The sequence below is a fragment of the Pan paniscus genome, chromosome 10 (genome assembly GCF_029289425.2).
Source record: "Pan paniscus chromosome 10, NHGRI_mPanPan1-v2.0_pri, whole genome shotgun sequence".
Lineage (NCBI taxonomy): Eukaryota > Metazoa > Chordata > Mammalia > Primates > Hominidae > Pan > Pan paniscus.
Window position 1 is genome coordinate 109,942,070 of NC_073259.2, and position 16,448 is coordinate 109,958,517.

The 16,448-nt window shown below is 46.6% G+C and overlaps 2 protein-coding genes and 1 non-coding gene across 5 annotated transcripts in view; 1 reads left to right on the forward strand and 2 right to left on the reverse strand.

The window, feature by feature from the left end:
• Positions 1-2,691: 2,691 nt before the first annotated feature.
• On the reverse strand, positions 2,692-2,793 carry LOC112436763 (U6 spliceosomal RNA). The gene has a single exon (XR_004665792.1). It is a non-coding gene; the product is annotated as a U6 spliceosomal RNA (small nuclear RNA).
• A 1,312-nt stretch (positions 2,794-4,105) lies between these two features.
• On the reverse strand, positions 4,106-4,658 carry LOC100986001 (10 kDa heat shock protein, mitochondrial-like). Its single transcript, XM_034935019.3, has one exon. The coding sequence runs from the start codon at positions 4,641-4,643 to the stop codon at positions 4,335-4,337; it is 309 nt and encodes a 102-aa protein (XP_034790910.1). The 5' UTR covers positions 4,644-4,658; the 3' UTR covers positions 4,106-4,334.
• A 152-nt stretch (positions 4,659-4,810) lies between these two features.
• DRAM1 (DNA damage regulated autophagy modulator 1) overlaps positions 4,811-16,448 on the forward strand; it is a 50,003-nt gene continuing 38,365 nt past the window's right edge. For all 3 annotated transcript variants that reach the window (XR_010108951.1, XM_003832579.5, XM_034934347.3), the window contains exon 1: positions 4,811-8,927. Coding sequence is in view for 2 of the 3 variants with exons in the window: in XM_003832579.5 (XP_003832627.1) it covers positions 8,797-8,927 (131 nt within the window). In the remaining variant the exon portion in view is untranslated. The remainder of the gene's footprint in view (positions 8,928-16,448) is intronic.

Genomic DNA, 16,448 nt, shown 5'->3' on the forward strand with positions numbered 1-16,448 from the left:
TCCCAGCACTTTGGGAGGCCGAGGTGGGGGGGATCACAAGGTCAGGAGTTCGAGACCAGCCTGGCCAACATGGTGAAACCCCATCCCCACTAAAAATACAAAATTAGCTGGGCGTGGTGGCGCGTGCCTGTAATCCCAGCTACTTGGGAGGCTGAGGCAGGAGAATTGCTTGAACCCAGGAGGCAGAGGTTGCAGTGAGCCGGGGTCCCATCACTGCACTCCAGCCTGGGTGACAGAGCGAGACTCCATCTCAAAAAAAAAAAAAAAAAAAAGAATTACACTAAATCTGCACTGTCTGTGTTCTATAAATGAATAACAACATGTGGATGACAGCACATCTGTTTACAGCATGATTTACTGAATATTTTAAGCCCACTTTTGAGACCTACTGCTCAGAAGATTTATTTCAAAATATTACTGCTCATTGACAATGCACCTAGTCACACAAGAGCTCTGGTGGAGATGTACAAGGAGATTAATGTTGTTTTTATGCCTGCCAACACAACCGTTCTGCAGCCCATGGATCAAGGAGTAATTTCAACTTTCTTTTTTTTTTTTTTTTTTTTTTTTTTAAGAAAGGGTCTTGTTCTGACACTCAGGCTGGAGTGCAGTGGTGTGATTGTGGCTCACTGCAACTTCTGCCTACCAGGCTCAAGCTATCCTCCCACCTCAGCTTCCTAAGTAGCTAGGACTACAGGTACATGCCACCATGCCCAACTAATTTTTTAAAATTTTTTGTAGATATGGGGTTTCTCCATGTTGCCCAGGCTGGCCTTGAACTCCTGAGCTCAAGCAATCTTCCTGCCTCAAAGTGCTGGGATTACATGTGTGAGCCACCATGCCCAGCCCCTAACTTTCAAGTCTTATTGTAGAAATACATTTCATGAGGCTATACCTTCCATAGACAGTGATTCCTCTGATGGATCTCGGCAAAGGATTCACCTTCTGGAAAGGATTCATCATTCTAGACTCCATTAAGAACATTCATGATTCATGGGAGGAGGTCAAAATATTAACATTAATGGGTGTTTAAAAGAACTTGATTCCAACCCTCATGGATGGCTTTTAGGGGTTCAAGACTTCAGTGGAGGACGTAACTCCTCCATTGTGGAAATAGCAAAATAACTAAAATTAGAAGTAGAGCCTGAAGATGTGACTGAATTGCAGCAATCTCATGATAAAAGGTAAACAGACAAGGAGTTACTTTTTTTTTTTTTTTTTTGAGATGGAGTCTCACTCTGTCACCCAGGCTGGAGTGCAGTAGTGTGATCTCAGCTCACCACAATCTCTGCCTCCCTGGTTCAAGCAATTCTCCTGCCTCAGCCTCCTGAACAGCTGGGATTACAGGCGCATGCCACTGCACCCAGCTAATTTTTGTATTTTTAGTAGAGATGGGGTTTCTCCATGTTGGCCAGGCTAGTCTTGAACTCCTGACCTCAGGTGATCTGCTTGCCCCGGCCTCCCAAAATGCTGGGATTACAGGTGTGAGCCACTGCACCCAGCCATACTTACTTCTTATGGATGAACAAAGAAAATGGTTTCTTGAGGTGGAGTCTACTCCTTTTGAAGATGTTGTTAACATTGTTGAAATGACAACAACGGATTTAGAATATTCCATAAACTTGGCCGGGCACAGTGGCTCACGCCTGTAATCCCAGCACTTTGGGAGGCCGAGGCGGGCGGATCACGACGTCGGGAGATCGAGACCATCCTGGTTAACATGATGAAACCCAGTCTCTACTAAAAATACGAAAAATTAGCCGGGCGTGGTGGCGGGCGCCTGTAGTCCCAGCTACTCGGGAGACTGAGGCAGGAGAATGGCGTGAACCCAGGAGGCGGAGTTTGCAGTCAGCCGAGATGGGGTCACTGCACTCCAGCCTGGGCGACAGAGTGAGACTCTGTCTCAAAAAAAAAAAAAAAGAATATTCCATAAACTTAATTGATAAAGAAACAGTAGAGCTTGAGAGAATTAACTCCAATTTTTAAAGAAGTTGTGCTGTGGGTAAAATGCTGTCAGAGTTGCATGCTACAGAGAAATCTTTTGTAAAAGGAAGAGTCAATTTTCCCTGTCTTATTTTAAGAAATTGCCACAGCCACCCCACCCTTCAGCAACCACCACCCTAAGTCAGCAGCTATCAACATCGAGGAAAACACTCCAACAGCAAAAAGGTTATGACTTGCTGAAGGCTCAGATGATGATTAGCAATGTTTTGCAATAAAGTATTTTTAAAAATACATATTTATCTTTTTTTTTCCCCGTAGAGATGAAGACCTCACTATGTTGCCCAGGCTGGTCTTGAACTCCTTGCCTCAAGCCATACTTCTGCCTCAGCCTCCCAAAGTGCTGGGATTACAGGCATGAGCCACCATGCCCTGCCACCAATAAAAGTTTTTTTTTTTTTTTTTTTGAGACAGAGTCTTGCTCTGTCGCCCAGGCTAGAGTGCAGTGGTGCAATCTTGGCTTACTGCAACCTCTGCCTCCTGGGTTCAAGCAATTCTCCTGCCTCAGCCTCCTGAGTAGCTGGGACTATAGGCGCCCGCCACCATGCCTGGCTAATTTTTGTATTTTTAGTAGAGACAGGGTTTTATCATATTGGCCAGGCTGGTCTCGAACTCCTGACCTTGTGATCTGCCCGCCTTGGGCTCCCAAAGTGCTAGGATTACAGGTGTTAGCCACTGAGCCCAGTCAATAAAGTTTTTTTAAAAATTATTTTGTAATATATTTTTTAAGCAGCCATGATAATCTTCTCTGTATTGTTCCAATTTTAGTTTATGTGCTGCCAAAGCAAGCACTATTTTGTTTTTTTGTTTGTTTGTTTTTTGTTTTTTGTTTTTTTTTTTTTTGAGTCAGGGTCTCTCTGTCACCCAGGCTGGAATGCAGTGGTACAACTATGGCTCACTACAGCCTTGACCTCATGGGCTCAAGCAGTCCTCCCACCTCAGCCTCCCAAGTAGCTGGGACCACAGGTGTGCATGACCATACCTAGCTAATTTTTTGATTTTTTTGTAGAGATGAGGTTTCACTATGTTGTTCAAGCTGGTCTCAAACTCCTGAGTTCAAGTGATCCTTCTTCCTTGGCCTCCCAAAGTGCTGGAATTACAGCCATGAGCCACTGTGCCTGGCCATATTTTTAAATTAAGGTCTGTACATGGTTTTTAAAGACATAATGCTATTGTGCACGTAATAGATTATAATGTAAATATAAATTCTATATGCACTGGAGAACAAAAAAAAATCATGTGACTCTGAAACTGCCATTGCAAAATTATAACAAACAGTGAAAGAGATCTGACCTAACCAATTCCATCTTGCTTCTAACCTCCAAGCTGTCCTTGTTCATTCCTGGGCATAGGCCGAACAAACTTTGGGAGGAACTTAGTTTATAGACTATAGTTTGAAACAAAGACAATAACAGCCCTTTCCTGAAATAAACCCCCTTCTTGCCTGGGGCCTAGACTGCCTTTGTAGGACTAACAAATTACTCAAAAGATTAAAAATTATGGTTTAGGAGTCATGCCGCTGGAGGCTACAAGATTGACCATCCCTAAACTACTCCTAAGATCAATGGCTTGGCTGGGCACGGGTGGCTCAAGCCTGTAATCCCAGCACTTTGGGGGGCGGAGGTGGGTGGATCACCTGAGGTCAAGAGTTCAAGACCAGCCTGACCAATATGGCGAAAACCCTATCTCTACTAAAAATCCAAAATTAACTGGGGGTGGTGGCACTTGCCTGTAATCACAGCTACTCGGGAGGCTGAGGCAGGAAAATCGCTTGGACCCAGGAGGTGGAGGTTGCAGCGAGCAGAGATTGTGCCACTGCACTCCAGCCTGCATGATGGGAGCGAGACTCCACCTCAAAACAACAACAACAACAACAACAACAACAACAACAACAACAACAACAACAACAACAAATTAGCTGGGCATGGTGGTGCATGCCTGTAGTCCCAGCTACTTGGGAGGCTGAGGAACAAGAATTGCTTGAACCCGGGAGGCAGAGGTTGCAGTGAGCCAAGATCGCACGACTGCACTCCAGCCTGGGTGACAGAGTGAGACTCTCTAAAAAAAAAAAAAAAGTAAGAAAAAAGCCAGAAATTTTACATTTATAGTGTATTTATTTTAAATATATATGTATACATACTCTTTTTTTACACTCATTTACATATTTTTATTTGGAAATGTTTATATCAGTACAAGGAAACAATTTTGGAGACACTGGATGTCATTAGTTTATTATAAAAGAAAAATATGGAAATTATTTACATGATGAAAGATTTCAGAACTTCAGTAGAATGGGCAGCTTCACGTTGATGCCATTTCAATAGTGACTTATTTCAGTCTACGTACTTTCCAAGAATGTCACCATCTCTAAATAGGAAATAATCCTTGTCATCTAGAACTACTTTGGTGCCTCCATACTCTGGGAGAAGAACTTTATCTCCAACTTTCACGCTAACTGGTTGAATCTCTCTACCCTTTCCTTTAGAACCCCATCCAACAGCGACTACTCTTGCTTGCAATACTTTTCCTTGAGATTTTTCCGGAAGCATAATGCCTCCTTTGGTTACAGTTTCAGCAGCACGCCTTTCAACCAAAACTCGGTCAAGGAGTGGAAGAAACTTTCTAAACGCTTGGCTTGCCATGATTCCCTCCGCCTCAGACTCGTACTCTGCTCTTGTGTATACATACTCATCTTAAGTGACAAATTCTTGTTAGCTCTATAGTCAGACAACTCTTTTTTTATTTGAGACTGAGTTTTGCTCTTTGTTGCCCAGGCTGGAGTGCAGTGGTATGATCTCGGCTCACTGCAACCTCCGCCTCCCGGGCTCAAGCGATTCTCCCGCCTCAGCCTCCCGAGTAGCTGGGATTACAGGGGCCCACCACTACACCCGGCTGATTTTTGTATTTTTAGTAGAGATGAGGTTTCACCATGTTGGCTGGGCTGGTCTCGAACTCCTGACCTCAGGTGATCCGCCCGCCTTGGCCTCCCAAAGTGCTGGGATTACAGGCGTGAGCCACCATGCCCGGCCTCAGATTTTTTTTTTTTTTTTTTTTTTTTTGAGACAGAGTCTTGCTCTGTCGTCCAGTCTGGAGTGCAGTTGCGCGATCTCGGCTCACTGCAAGCTCTGCCTCCCGGGTTCACGCCATTTTCCTGCCTCAGCCTCCCGAGTAGCTGGGACTATATGCGCCCGCCACCACGCCCGGCTAATTTTGTTTCTGTATTTTTAGTAGAGACGCGGTTTCACCGTGTTAGCCAGGATGGTCTTGATCTCCAGACCTCGTGATCCGCCAGCCTCGGCCTTCCAAAGTGCTGGGATTAGAGGTGTGAGCCACCGCGCCCGGCCAGACAATTCTTATATCTGGGTTAAAAGTGATTAGCCAATTGAATTGCTTAATTAAGGAAATTACATAAGCAGCAGAAGGGTAAGATGATCAGGTGAATTCCCTTTGATATTATAATTTCTTTGCTTAGGGAGAGTTTTTTTTTTTTAGTCTGATGAATCAGTAGTAGGGCACGAAAGGAAAAAGGGAAGGAATAGAGTGATTTTCAGAACACAGAAACCTAGGTAGAGATTACAATGAAACCATGGTTGCTAACTTTTGTGATTTTTATTTTTTATTTTTAAAATTTATTTATTTATTTAGAGACATAGTCTCTATCTGTTGCCCAGGCTGGAGTGCAATGTCACGGTCTCCGCTCACTGCAACCTCTGCCTCCTGGGTTCAAGCAGTTCTCCTGCCTCAGCCTCCTGAGTAGCTGGGATTACAGGTGCCCGCCACCATGCCTGGCTAATTTTTGTATTTTTTAGCATTGACGGGGTTTCACCATGTTGGCCAGGCTGGTCTTAAACTCCTGACCTCATGGTCCACTGGCCTCCACCTCTCAAAGTGCTGGAATTACAGGCGTGAGCCACTGTGCCTGGCCATTTTTTTTTTTTTTAAAGACAGGGTCTCGCTCTATTACCCAGGCTGGAGTGCAGTGGCTGCAATCTCAGCTCAACTGCAATCTCTGCCTCCCAGGTTCAAGCGATTCTCATGCCTTAGCTTCACGAGTAGCTGGGATTACAGGCGAGCACCACCATGCCCAGCTAATTTTTGTATTTTCAGTAGAGATGGGGCTTCATCATATTGGCCAGGCTGGTCTCGAACTCCTGACCTCAGGTCATGTGCCTGCCTCAACCTCCTAAAGTGCTGGGATTACACTGCACCTGACCATTTTTAAATTTTTATTTGTTTTTGAAATAGAGTCTCGATCTGTGATCCAGGCTGGAGTTCAGTGGTGTGATCATAGCTCACTGCAGCCTCGAACTCCGGGCTCAAGTGAGCCTCCCACCTAAGCCTCTCATGTAGCTGGAACCACAGGTTATGCAACACCACACCCAGCTAATTTTTAAATTTTTTGTAGATATGGTTGCGGGTCTCACTATATTGTCCAGGCTTCGGCCTCCCAAAGCGCCGGGATTACAGAACTGTGAGCTACCATGCCTGGCCAGCTTTTGTGGTTTTTAAAAAGCCTTATTTTAAATTTTCTATTTTGTTTTGTATGGCGGGCACTCACTCCACGGCCACAGTGATCTCTTGAAATACTAGTCTGCCCATGTTCCTACTTTCTCCTTAATACCAAAAATAATCCAAGATTCTCAGCAGGACTCTGGTGACTTTGCCTCTTTGTTCCTCTCTCCATTTGCTGCCTCACACTTATTTAAGTGCTTTCATAGTCCCAGGGAAGCAAGCTCTGTGTATGCATTTCCTCCAGTTGTTTTCTGGGCCTGGAATGCTAATCTTATTTTTCTTTGCCTGGTTAGTAATTACTTCCTTTTGAAAACTCTGATGTCATCTGTCAGAAAACCTCCGTGGTCCTTCCTCTGAGCCCAGGTCCCTGGCCCTCAGCTCTGGGCATGTCTCTACTTTTTAAAATCCTCTCCTTTCCATTTAATAAACCACATAACATAATTTTGTTTTTATTTATTTATATTTTTGAGACAGAGTCTCGTTCTCTCACCTAGGCTGAAGTGCAGTGGTGTGATCTCAGCTCACTGAGAAAACCTCCACTTCCCAGGTTCAAGCGATTCTCCTGAGTAGCTGGGATTACAGGCGTGAGCCATGGTGCCTGACTAATTTTTTGTATTTTTAGTAGAGATGGGGTTTCACCATGTTGGCCAGGCTGGTCTCGAACTCCTGACCTCAGGTGATCCACCCACCTTGGCCTCCCAAAGTGCTAGGATTACAGGCATGAGCCACCACGCCTGGCCTAATTTTGTTATTTTGATCTATGAGTGTCCTCGTCCTGAGGGTACTATTACTATTTCATCTTTGTAGCCTAGCATGGCGCCCATGAAATGTGTTTGTGGCTGAAAGGAACCTATCTTTGGTCACCAATGACCCAACAATTTTGGCCACATATGTTGGGCTCAGACTCCCTAAACTATCAAAATCATGTGCTTATATTATAAGTGCCTCCAGAACACAAATCCCTTTCACAGGGCTTGAAATGTATCAAGTCACCATTAATCATCTTAGGCCAAGGCTCTGAGTCTGGGCTACTCCAGAACCCGGAGGGGAGTTTTTTGTTTGTTTGTTTTTGTTTTTGTTTTTTGTTTTTTGAGACAAGGTCTTGCTCTGTCACCCAGGCCGAGTGAAGTGGTGTGATAAAGGCTCACTGCAGCCTCGACCCCCAAGGCTCAAGTGATCATCCCAACTCAGTCTCCTGAGTAACTGGAACGGGCTTTTTTTCTTTTTCGTTTTTTTTTTTTTTTTTTTTTGTAGAAGAGGGGTTTCGCTATGTTACCCAGGCTGATCTCTAGTTCTTGGGTTCAAGCGATCCTCCCAACTCGGCCTCCCAAAGTGGTGGCATTCCAGGGGTGATGGCTTTTGGATGCCTCCCAAAGTGATGGCTATTCACGGCGCCCGGCCTGGGAAATCTTATTTCCAGGAAATATTCTCCAGTTGCGCTCTCCTGGAAAGCAGCACAATGGGCCTCCCGGCTCCGTGGGCGCGCAGTCCCACCCGCCTGCCCCGCACCCCACCCGCGTACTCTCCACCCCACCCGTTCCCACCCTGTCTGGGTTTTCGGGTGTTCACCATTGAGGTGGGAGCCACATCTGCGCCCCGCGACCTGGCGAACCTCATTGAACACTTCTGCCCGACCCCCGCAGCAGCAGCGCGACCGGATGGCGTGGGTGTCACCACGCGGTGGCCACTCTCACTGCTGCGAAGCGCCGGCGGCGGGACCTCGGAGGGGGCGCCCTCGGGGTGCGAGGCCCGGCACTCCGGAAATCCCCCGGGAGGGAGGGGTTGGGAGAAATAAATCCTTTTCTCCAGAGTTGCGCAAGAGCCAGCGCGGTAGGGCCAGAGTGGGAAGGCCAGAGCGGGCGTCCCCGCCAGTGACCCCACGCCGCCCGTCCGCGCCCAACCCGGCCTCCGCCGAGTGTCCGAACCAAAAGCGAAAGGAACCCGACCCCCGCGTCCCCTCCGGCGGCTCCGTAGTCGCGTCCGCTTGGAGCTCGCCCGGCGCCTCCGACCCTGCCGGGCCGCTTTGTGACTTCACTCGTTTCGCAACAAGCCCGGGCAGCCCGCGCCCCACCCACTCTGGCCCGGCAGCCTCGCCGCCCGCAGCCTCGCTCCGCTCCTCGCGCTTCCCCTCCCTCCGGGGCTGGGCCTGCCCCGGCCGTCGCGGAGCCTCCCCTCCCACCGTCCGTGAGTGTACGCGCCCGGCCGCCGCCTCCAGGCAGCCCGGAGCAACCCGGCGCCCGGCCCCGCTGGGCGCAGCACTCCGTCGGCGGCGGCGGCGGCGCGATGCTGTGCTTCCTGAGGGGAATGGCTTTCGTCCCCTTCCTCTTGGTGACCTGGTCGTCAGCCGCCTTCATTATCTCCTACGTGGTCGCCGTGCTCTCCGGGCACGTCAACCCCTTCCTCCCGTATATCAGGTGAGTGGCAGGGTGGGCGTCAGGGCCCCAGGAGCAGGCACAGGGACCACAGGGAGCGCTGCCGACGGGGAGGGAAGGCGTCCGGACCCAGCTTGGGGCGTCGTGTGGTCAGGCAGAGGTGGGAGCAGGAGGAGAGGTGCTCCCGATAGCCTGGGATGTTTAGGGAGGCAGCGGGTGCGGCGCTGAGCACTTCTGCCTGCACCCGGAGCATGGAACAGGGTGGCAGCAAGGAGAGGTTCAGGATAGATGGTAGAGCTTTCATTCTGGGTATGGGACAGAATCTCAGCAGGACGTTCTTAGGCGATATTGAAACAAGATGGGTTCTGATAGATGACATATATTATACAAGAGGTAGATCCAGGTATATGCTAAACAGCCACTATTTTCACTTCTGCATCCCAACATCCCTTGAAGTGGATGTTTGGGCTTATTATTCCCGCAAGCGAGCGGTGGTGTAAAGTTGATGAAATATCATCAACGTGACACTGATGTCACACTAGTTAATGGTAGGAGCAGAATTCACACCCGGCCATGCAGAAAGCAACACTGTGCTGCCCCCAGGTCTCTGGGAGTCTGGCTTAAATTCTCTGGAGCTGCACCAGACACCTCTGGGCACCGTGACCCCAAAGTCCTCAACTTGTCAACAACTTGTGACATCTTTTGTGTTATTTTACCCATTCACTTTTCCTGTGCTTTGGCCTCTACCTTTCCTGAGGGGCACTTCAGTGCCAGGGACAGTGGTCTGATCCTCCTATGTGGGTTCCAGCTCAGTGCCTTTCTCATAGTGGCAGGATTCTTTAAACGTTAGAACCATCCATCCTTATCTAAGTAGTGTCACCCCTCTGGACAGGCATTGGTTGGTGAACGGATGATAAGGTTGGTGACACCCAAGGTTTGTTACTGCTATGATAGAAAATGTAGGGCGTCTTCTTCCCTGCAGCCATTCTGTCTGGTGAGCAATGTTCTGTGTTTTTTTGTTTGTTTGTTTGTTTGTTTCCTTTTTTTTGGGGTGGGGGTGAGGAGTGTGGAGAAAGGGGAAACAAAGATCGAGCAAGAGGGGACTAGCATTTTTTAAAATTTTTTTTATTTTTTTGAGACAGAGTCTTGTTCTGTCGCCCAGGCTGGAGTGCAGTGACACAATCTCGGCTCACCGCAACCTCTGCCTCCCGGGTTCAAGCGATTCTCCTGCCTCAGCCTCCCGAGTAGCTGAGATTACAGGCGTGCACCACCACACCTGGCTTAATTTTTTTGTATTTTTAGTAGAGACAGGGTTTCACTATGTTGGTCAGGCTGGTCTCAAATTCCTGACCTCAAATGATCCTCTTGCCTTGGCCTCCCAAAATGCTAGGATTACAGGTGTGAGCCAGTGTTCCCAGGGAACTAGCATTTAAAAGATGCAGGGAATAGAGCAATAGGTAGAATAGTGCAAATTTGCAGTAATGATGGTGGTTTTTGCCTATGAAAGAAGAGATGTTATGTATATCAAGATGTTCTCATCTGGCCTTTCGGTTTTTTCCATTTATTGTTATTATTTTTTATTTTCAGTAGAGACAAAGTCTCACTATATTGCCCAGGCTGGTCTTAAACTCCTGGGCTCAAGCATTCTCCTTGCTTTGGCCTCCCAGAGTGTTGGGATTACAGGCGTGAGCCACCACGCCTGGCCCTCCCATCTGGTATTATGCTTGGAAGAAACCTAGGCTTGGTTTCTCATGGCACATCTCAGGTCCAAGTGCCATCATCTTGCTTCTGAAGCAGGATAGATCCTTCTAGACTTGTGTAAAAGTAAAGACCTGCTCAGCTGGGCACAGTGGCTCACGCCTGTAATCCCAGCACTTTGGGAGGCCGAGGCTGGCGGATCATGAGGTCAAGAGATCAAGACCGTCCTGGCCAACATGGTAAAACCTCATCTCTACTAAAAATACAGAAATTAGCTGGGCGTGGTGGTGCGCGCCTGTAGTCCCAGCTACTCGGGAGGCTGAGGCAGAATTGCTTGAACCCGGGAGGCAGAGGTTGCAGTGAGCCGAGACAGAGCCACTGCACTCCAGCCTGGTGACAGAGTGAGACTCCATCTCAGAAAAAAAAAAAAAGGTAAAGAGCTGCTCTACCTGCAGTGCTGCTTCTTTTGTTTGTTTGTTTGTTTTTTCAGACAAAGTCTCGCTCTGTTGCCCAGTCTGTGGTGTGGTGGTGGGATCACAGCTCACTGCAGCCTCAACCTCCTGGGCTCCATTGATCCTCCCACCTCAGCCTCCTGAATAGCTGGGGACCGTAGATAGGCATGCACAACCATGCCCAGCTAATTTTTAATTTTTTTTTTTGTATTTGTAGAGATGGCATCTTGCTGTGTCCTGCAATGCTTCCTTTTTTTTTTTTTTTTTCTTAAGACAGAGTCTTGCTCTGTCGCCCAGGCTGGAGTGCAATGGTGCAATCTCGGCTCAGTGCAACCTCCACCTCCCGGTTCAAGCAATTCTCCTGACTCAGCCTCCCAAGTAGCTGGGATTACAGGCACCTGCCACCACGCCCAGCTAATATTTTTGTATTTTTAGTAGAGACGGGGTTTCACCATGTTGGCCAGGCTGGTCTCAAGCTCCTGACCTCAGATGATCCACCTGCCTCAGCCTCCTAAAGTGTTGGGATTACAGGCGTGAGCCACCACACCCAGCCTGCAGTGTTTCTTATTGAGAAAACAGTAGTCATGTTTGTCCCAGATCTGAAGGTTGAGGACAGATAATACGTGATATTCATTGGCCAGGCTGTCAAAGGCAGGTTTTGAATGTTCATAGAGGTGTCTGATGTAGTTGTGATTAATATCACTCCAAGGTGAACTTGAAATGGGAGACATTCAGAAATGGGAAAATAAGCTGACAAGGTGAACCACTTATGAGATGCTCAAATCACAGACCCTACAAGGAAGGGGTTTAAAATTTAACAAGGAAGCCTTCAGGAAAAGCAGAATTACAGGAGAAAAAGGCATGCCCCCTTGTTGCCAGGAGTTCTCAGCCAACACACAACAAACATTTGTACTGATTGCCCATGTGTGCCTGGGTCTTTTAGGTTGTTTGCTCTCTGCTTACCTGAGCAGCCGGAGCACTGGATTGCCTCTGCCCGCTCCTAGAAAAGAAGTTCTTGGTGCAGCAACAAGATGTGGATAAGAACCACACATAGAGAAGAAGGCTGGGTGCAGTCTCTACTAAAAATATATAAAATTAGCTGAGCGTGGTGGCACATTCCTGTGATCCCAGCTACTCAGGAGGCTGAGGCATGACAATCGCTTGAATCAGGGAGGCAGAGGTTGCCGTGAACCAAGATTGTGCCACTGCACTCCAGTCTGGGTGACTGAGTGAGACTCTTTCTCAAAAAAATGAAAGAACCAGACATAGAGAAGTGATAACTCTACATTTATCCACTGGCCCTGAAATATTCAACCTTATCTCTTTTTTTGTTGTGTTTTTTTTGGAGATGGGGTCTTGCTATGTTGCCCAGGCTGGTCTCGAACTCCATGGCTCAAGCAATCCCCTGACCTCAGCCTCCTGAGTACTTGGGATTAAAAGTGTGCACCCCCATGCCAGGCTGAAGGTATCTCTTAGCTCATCACCTCCTCCTCTCCTCTACCCCTACTCTTTGTACTTCCCTTCAACCACGCTGGCCTTGTGTCTTAAACACATCAAGCACCCGTCCTTCTCAAGACCTTTGCAGTGGCTGTTCCCTCTGCCAGGTGTTCTCCCTGCAGCTATTTTTCACTTACCTCTTTTCAAATGTTACCTTCCTGCAGACTTTTTCACTTACCTCCTTTGTTCAAATGTTATCATCTTGATGAGACCTGCCCTGATCACCCTTTTTAAAAATTGCACCTGACCACTACTGGTCTCCCTATCCAGTCTTATTATTCACCACAGCACGTATCACCTTCTAACAAATCATGTGATTTAACTTATTTATTATGTTTATTTTCTGTCTCCCTTCACTGGATTGTAAGGTCCATGAAAGCTCTCAATATTTGCTGAATGAATATTTCTTGGGTACTCACTCTTTACCCCAGGACAGGGCAGATCCCTTAAGGAAAAGCTTGACATGGCCATTCTGTTTGGTGGCTAGTCAGTGATTTGAAAGTCCTTAGGATGAGTTTCCTTTTACATTCTAACATTGTTCAGTCATTCTGATGGTCTAATTTTTTTTTTTATTTTTTATTTATTTATTTATTTATTTTTGTGACAGAGTTTCCCAGGCTGGAGTGCAGTGGCGTGATCTCGGCTCACTGCAAGCTCCGCCTCCGGGTTCACGCCATTTTCCTGCCTCAGCCTCCCGAGTAGCTGGGACTACAGGCGCCCGCCACCCCGCCCGGTTAATTTTTTGTATTTTTTTAGTAGAGACGGGGTTTCACCGTGTTAGTCAGGATGGTCTCGATCTCCTGACCTTGTGATCCGCCCGCCTCAGCCTCCCAAAGTGCTGGGATTACAGGCGTGAGCCACCGCGCCCGGCCCCTGATGGTCTAATGTTTTTAGCACAGTTGAACACTTTAAATAAGAGCCACAACCATAAGGAGGACCTCTCCCCAGTATGACATTTAGAATCAGCTTCCTTATCAGATACTTTCTCCTTGTAACATTGTTATTCTTCAGCATATTGGATAAATTGGCAAATGGCTCTTAGACATATGAAAAGATACTCAACTTTATGAATAGGAATAAATATTCAAATTAAAACTCACTGATGCCAGTTGTGATCTACTGGGTTAGCAGAAACCCAAATGTTTGATACTAGTACTGGTGAGAATATGGGGAAACAGTCTCTCTCATACATTGCTTACAGGAACGTGAATTGATTTCAGTCTCCATGGTGGGACTTGGGCAATATCTATGGAAATGACAGATACACACACACCCCCCCATCATTTGATGCAACAGCCTTTTTTTTTTTTTTTTTTGAAATTTATCCTATAGGTGTACATGCCCATGTGAAGAATGGCATTTCTGCAAAGTTACTCAGGGCATTGCTTTGAATAACAAAAGATTGGAAACTACAAATGACTATCAGTAGAGAATTGCCTAAATAAATATGGTTTATTTATTAAAGGATACTTCAAGTGAAAGCTCTCTGTACCTAGCAGATTTTTACGTCAATACACTTATATGGAAAAATCTCCAAGATACATTGTTACATGGGAAAAAGCAAGATGCAGAACAACCTATGCTCTCGTTAGTTAAGAAAAAAGAGGAGAAAAATAATATATATTTGCATTAGCTTGCATAAAGAAACTAATAAAAGTGGTTTATCTGTGTGTGATGGAGGGAGGAGTAGGTCAAGGTCAGTGAGACATTGGCAGATGGGGAAAAAGGATGATTATAAGGCATACTTTTTTGTTTTATTTTTTAGCCAAATGAATAGGTTTTTTTTTTTTTTTTTTGAGATGGAGTTTCACTCTTGTTGCCCAGGCTGGAGTACAATGGCATGATCTCGGCTCACCACAACCTCCGCCTCCCGGGTTCAAGCGATTCTCCTGCCTCAGCCTCCTGAGTAGCTGGGATTACAGGCACGTGCCACCACACCTGGCTGATTTTTTTGTATTTTTAGTAGAGACGGGGTTTCACCATGTTAGCCAGGGTGGTCTCGATCTCCTGACTTCATGATCCGCCCACCTCGGCCTCCCAAAGTGCTGGGATTACAGGCGTGAGCCACTGCGCCCCGCATGAATGTTTCCTATCAGAAAATTAAATTAAAAACATGAGGCCGGGCGCAGTGGCTCACTCACGCCTGTAATCCCAGCACTTTGGGAGGCCAAAGCAGGCGGATCACGAGGTCAAGAGATCGCAACCATTCTGGCCAACATTGTGAAACCCTATCTCTACTAAAAATACAAAAATTAGCTGGGCGTGGTGGCATGTGCCTGTAGTCCCAGCTACTCAGGAGGCTGAGGCAGAAGAATCGCTTGAACCCGGAGGTGGAGGTTGCAGTGGACCGAGATTGTGCCACTGCACTCCAGCCTGGTGATAGAGCGAGACTCTTTCTCAAAAAAAAAAATAAATAAATAAATACAAAATAAAAACATGGGACCAACCACCGTGAGATATAACAAGTTAGGATAGCATAAAGTGATATTTCTTATTCTGAAACCATTAACAAAAACATATCAAAAGGAAGGACAAATAAAAGCTAATCTCAAAAAATTAGTTTAGATTTGCACTCGGGTGTGGTGCCTTATGCCTGTAATCCCAGCACTTTGGGAGGCTGAAGTGGGCTGATCACTTGAGTCCGGGTGTTTGAGACCAGCCATGGGCAATATGGTGCAACCCTGTCTCTACAACACATACAAAAAATTAGCTGAGCGTGGTAGGATGCACCTACAGTCCCACTTACTCAGGAGCCTGAGGTGGGAGGATCACTTGAGCCTGGAGTCTGAGGCTGCAGTGATCTATGATCACACTGCTGCACTCCAGCTTGGGTGACAGAGTGACAGCCTGTCTCAAAAAAAAAAAAAAAAAAAAAAGATTTGCACACGGCCACACCCACATTCTCAAGCCAAATCATGCTTAACTTGTTATAGTTTCTTATCAAATTATTAACTTTTTCCAGCTGATAGATCACTGTCTTCCATCTTCTTTTTGGCATGTGTCTCCTGCCATGATATCTTGCTCATGATATTCTGTGATCCTTTACTCTTCAGTGTTGCCGATTCTAGATCCTGGCTTTTCTCTTTATTAGCACGTCTCACTTTCCGTGTGAATACAGTTTTGTGGGATAGATTGTGGCCTTTGGCCACCCATATTGTCCTACCTCATGACCCCATAATCTCTGCTCAGTAGTTGATGACAGAAAACTGGGTCACCTGGAATCAAGCCACTTTAAAAGGAGGAACAAAATTGCAGAGTAAATGAAGTAAAAGAAGTTTGGTCAGGTCTTTAACTTCAAAAATGATACTAAAAATTAGGAAAATAACGATTTTAACTTGCATTTATGTAACAATCACAAATTTTGGGTTATGACAAGTGTGTGTTAAATCTTCAGATGCTGATCTTTATAGAGAAAATGCTTTTTTTTTTTTTGAGTTGGAGTTTCGCTTTTGTTGCCCAGGCTGGAGTGCGATGGCGCAATCTCGGCCCACTGCAACCTCCTGCCACCTGGTTCAAGCGATTCTCCCACCTCATCCTCCCGAGTAGCTGTGATTAGAGGCATGTGCCACCACGCCCGGCTAATTTTGTATTTTTAGTAGACACGGGGTTTCTCTATGTTGGTCAGGCTGGTCTTGAACTCCCGCCTTGGCCTCCCAAAGTGCTGGGATTACAGGCGTGAGCCACCACGCCCAGCCTTGCATTCTTTTTCCAATACAATTTTATGATTATATTATAGTAAGTCTTTCATTTCACATTTAACTTTAAAGAAAGTTTCCTTCTTCTCTTTTTGTTTGTTTTTGATAAACCCTTGTGTCAAGCGCTGACTTTCAGTAGCTCAAATCGAGGGAGGGAGCTGCTCTGCTACTACGAAACCCTGCCCCAGGAGCAGGTTGTCTATGAATGGTTTAACACCAGG

What these genes read in the sequence shown, in the direction of transcription:
- LOC100986001 (XM_034935019.3), bottom strand. Translation starts at nt 4,643, where the DNA reads ATGGCAAGCCAAGCGTTTAGAAAGTTTCTTCCACTCCTTGACCGAGTT.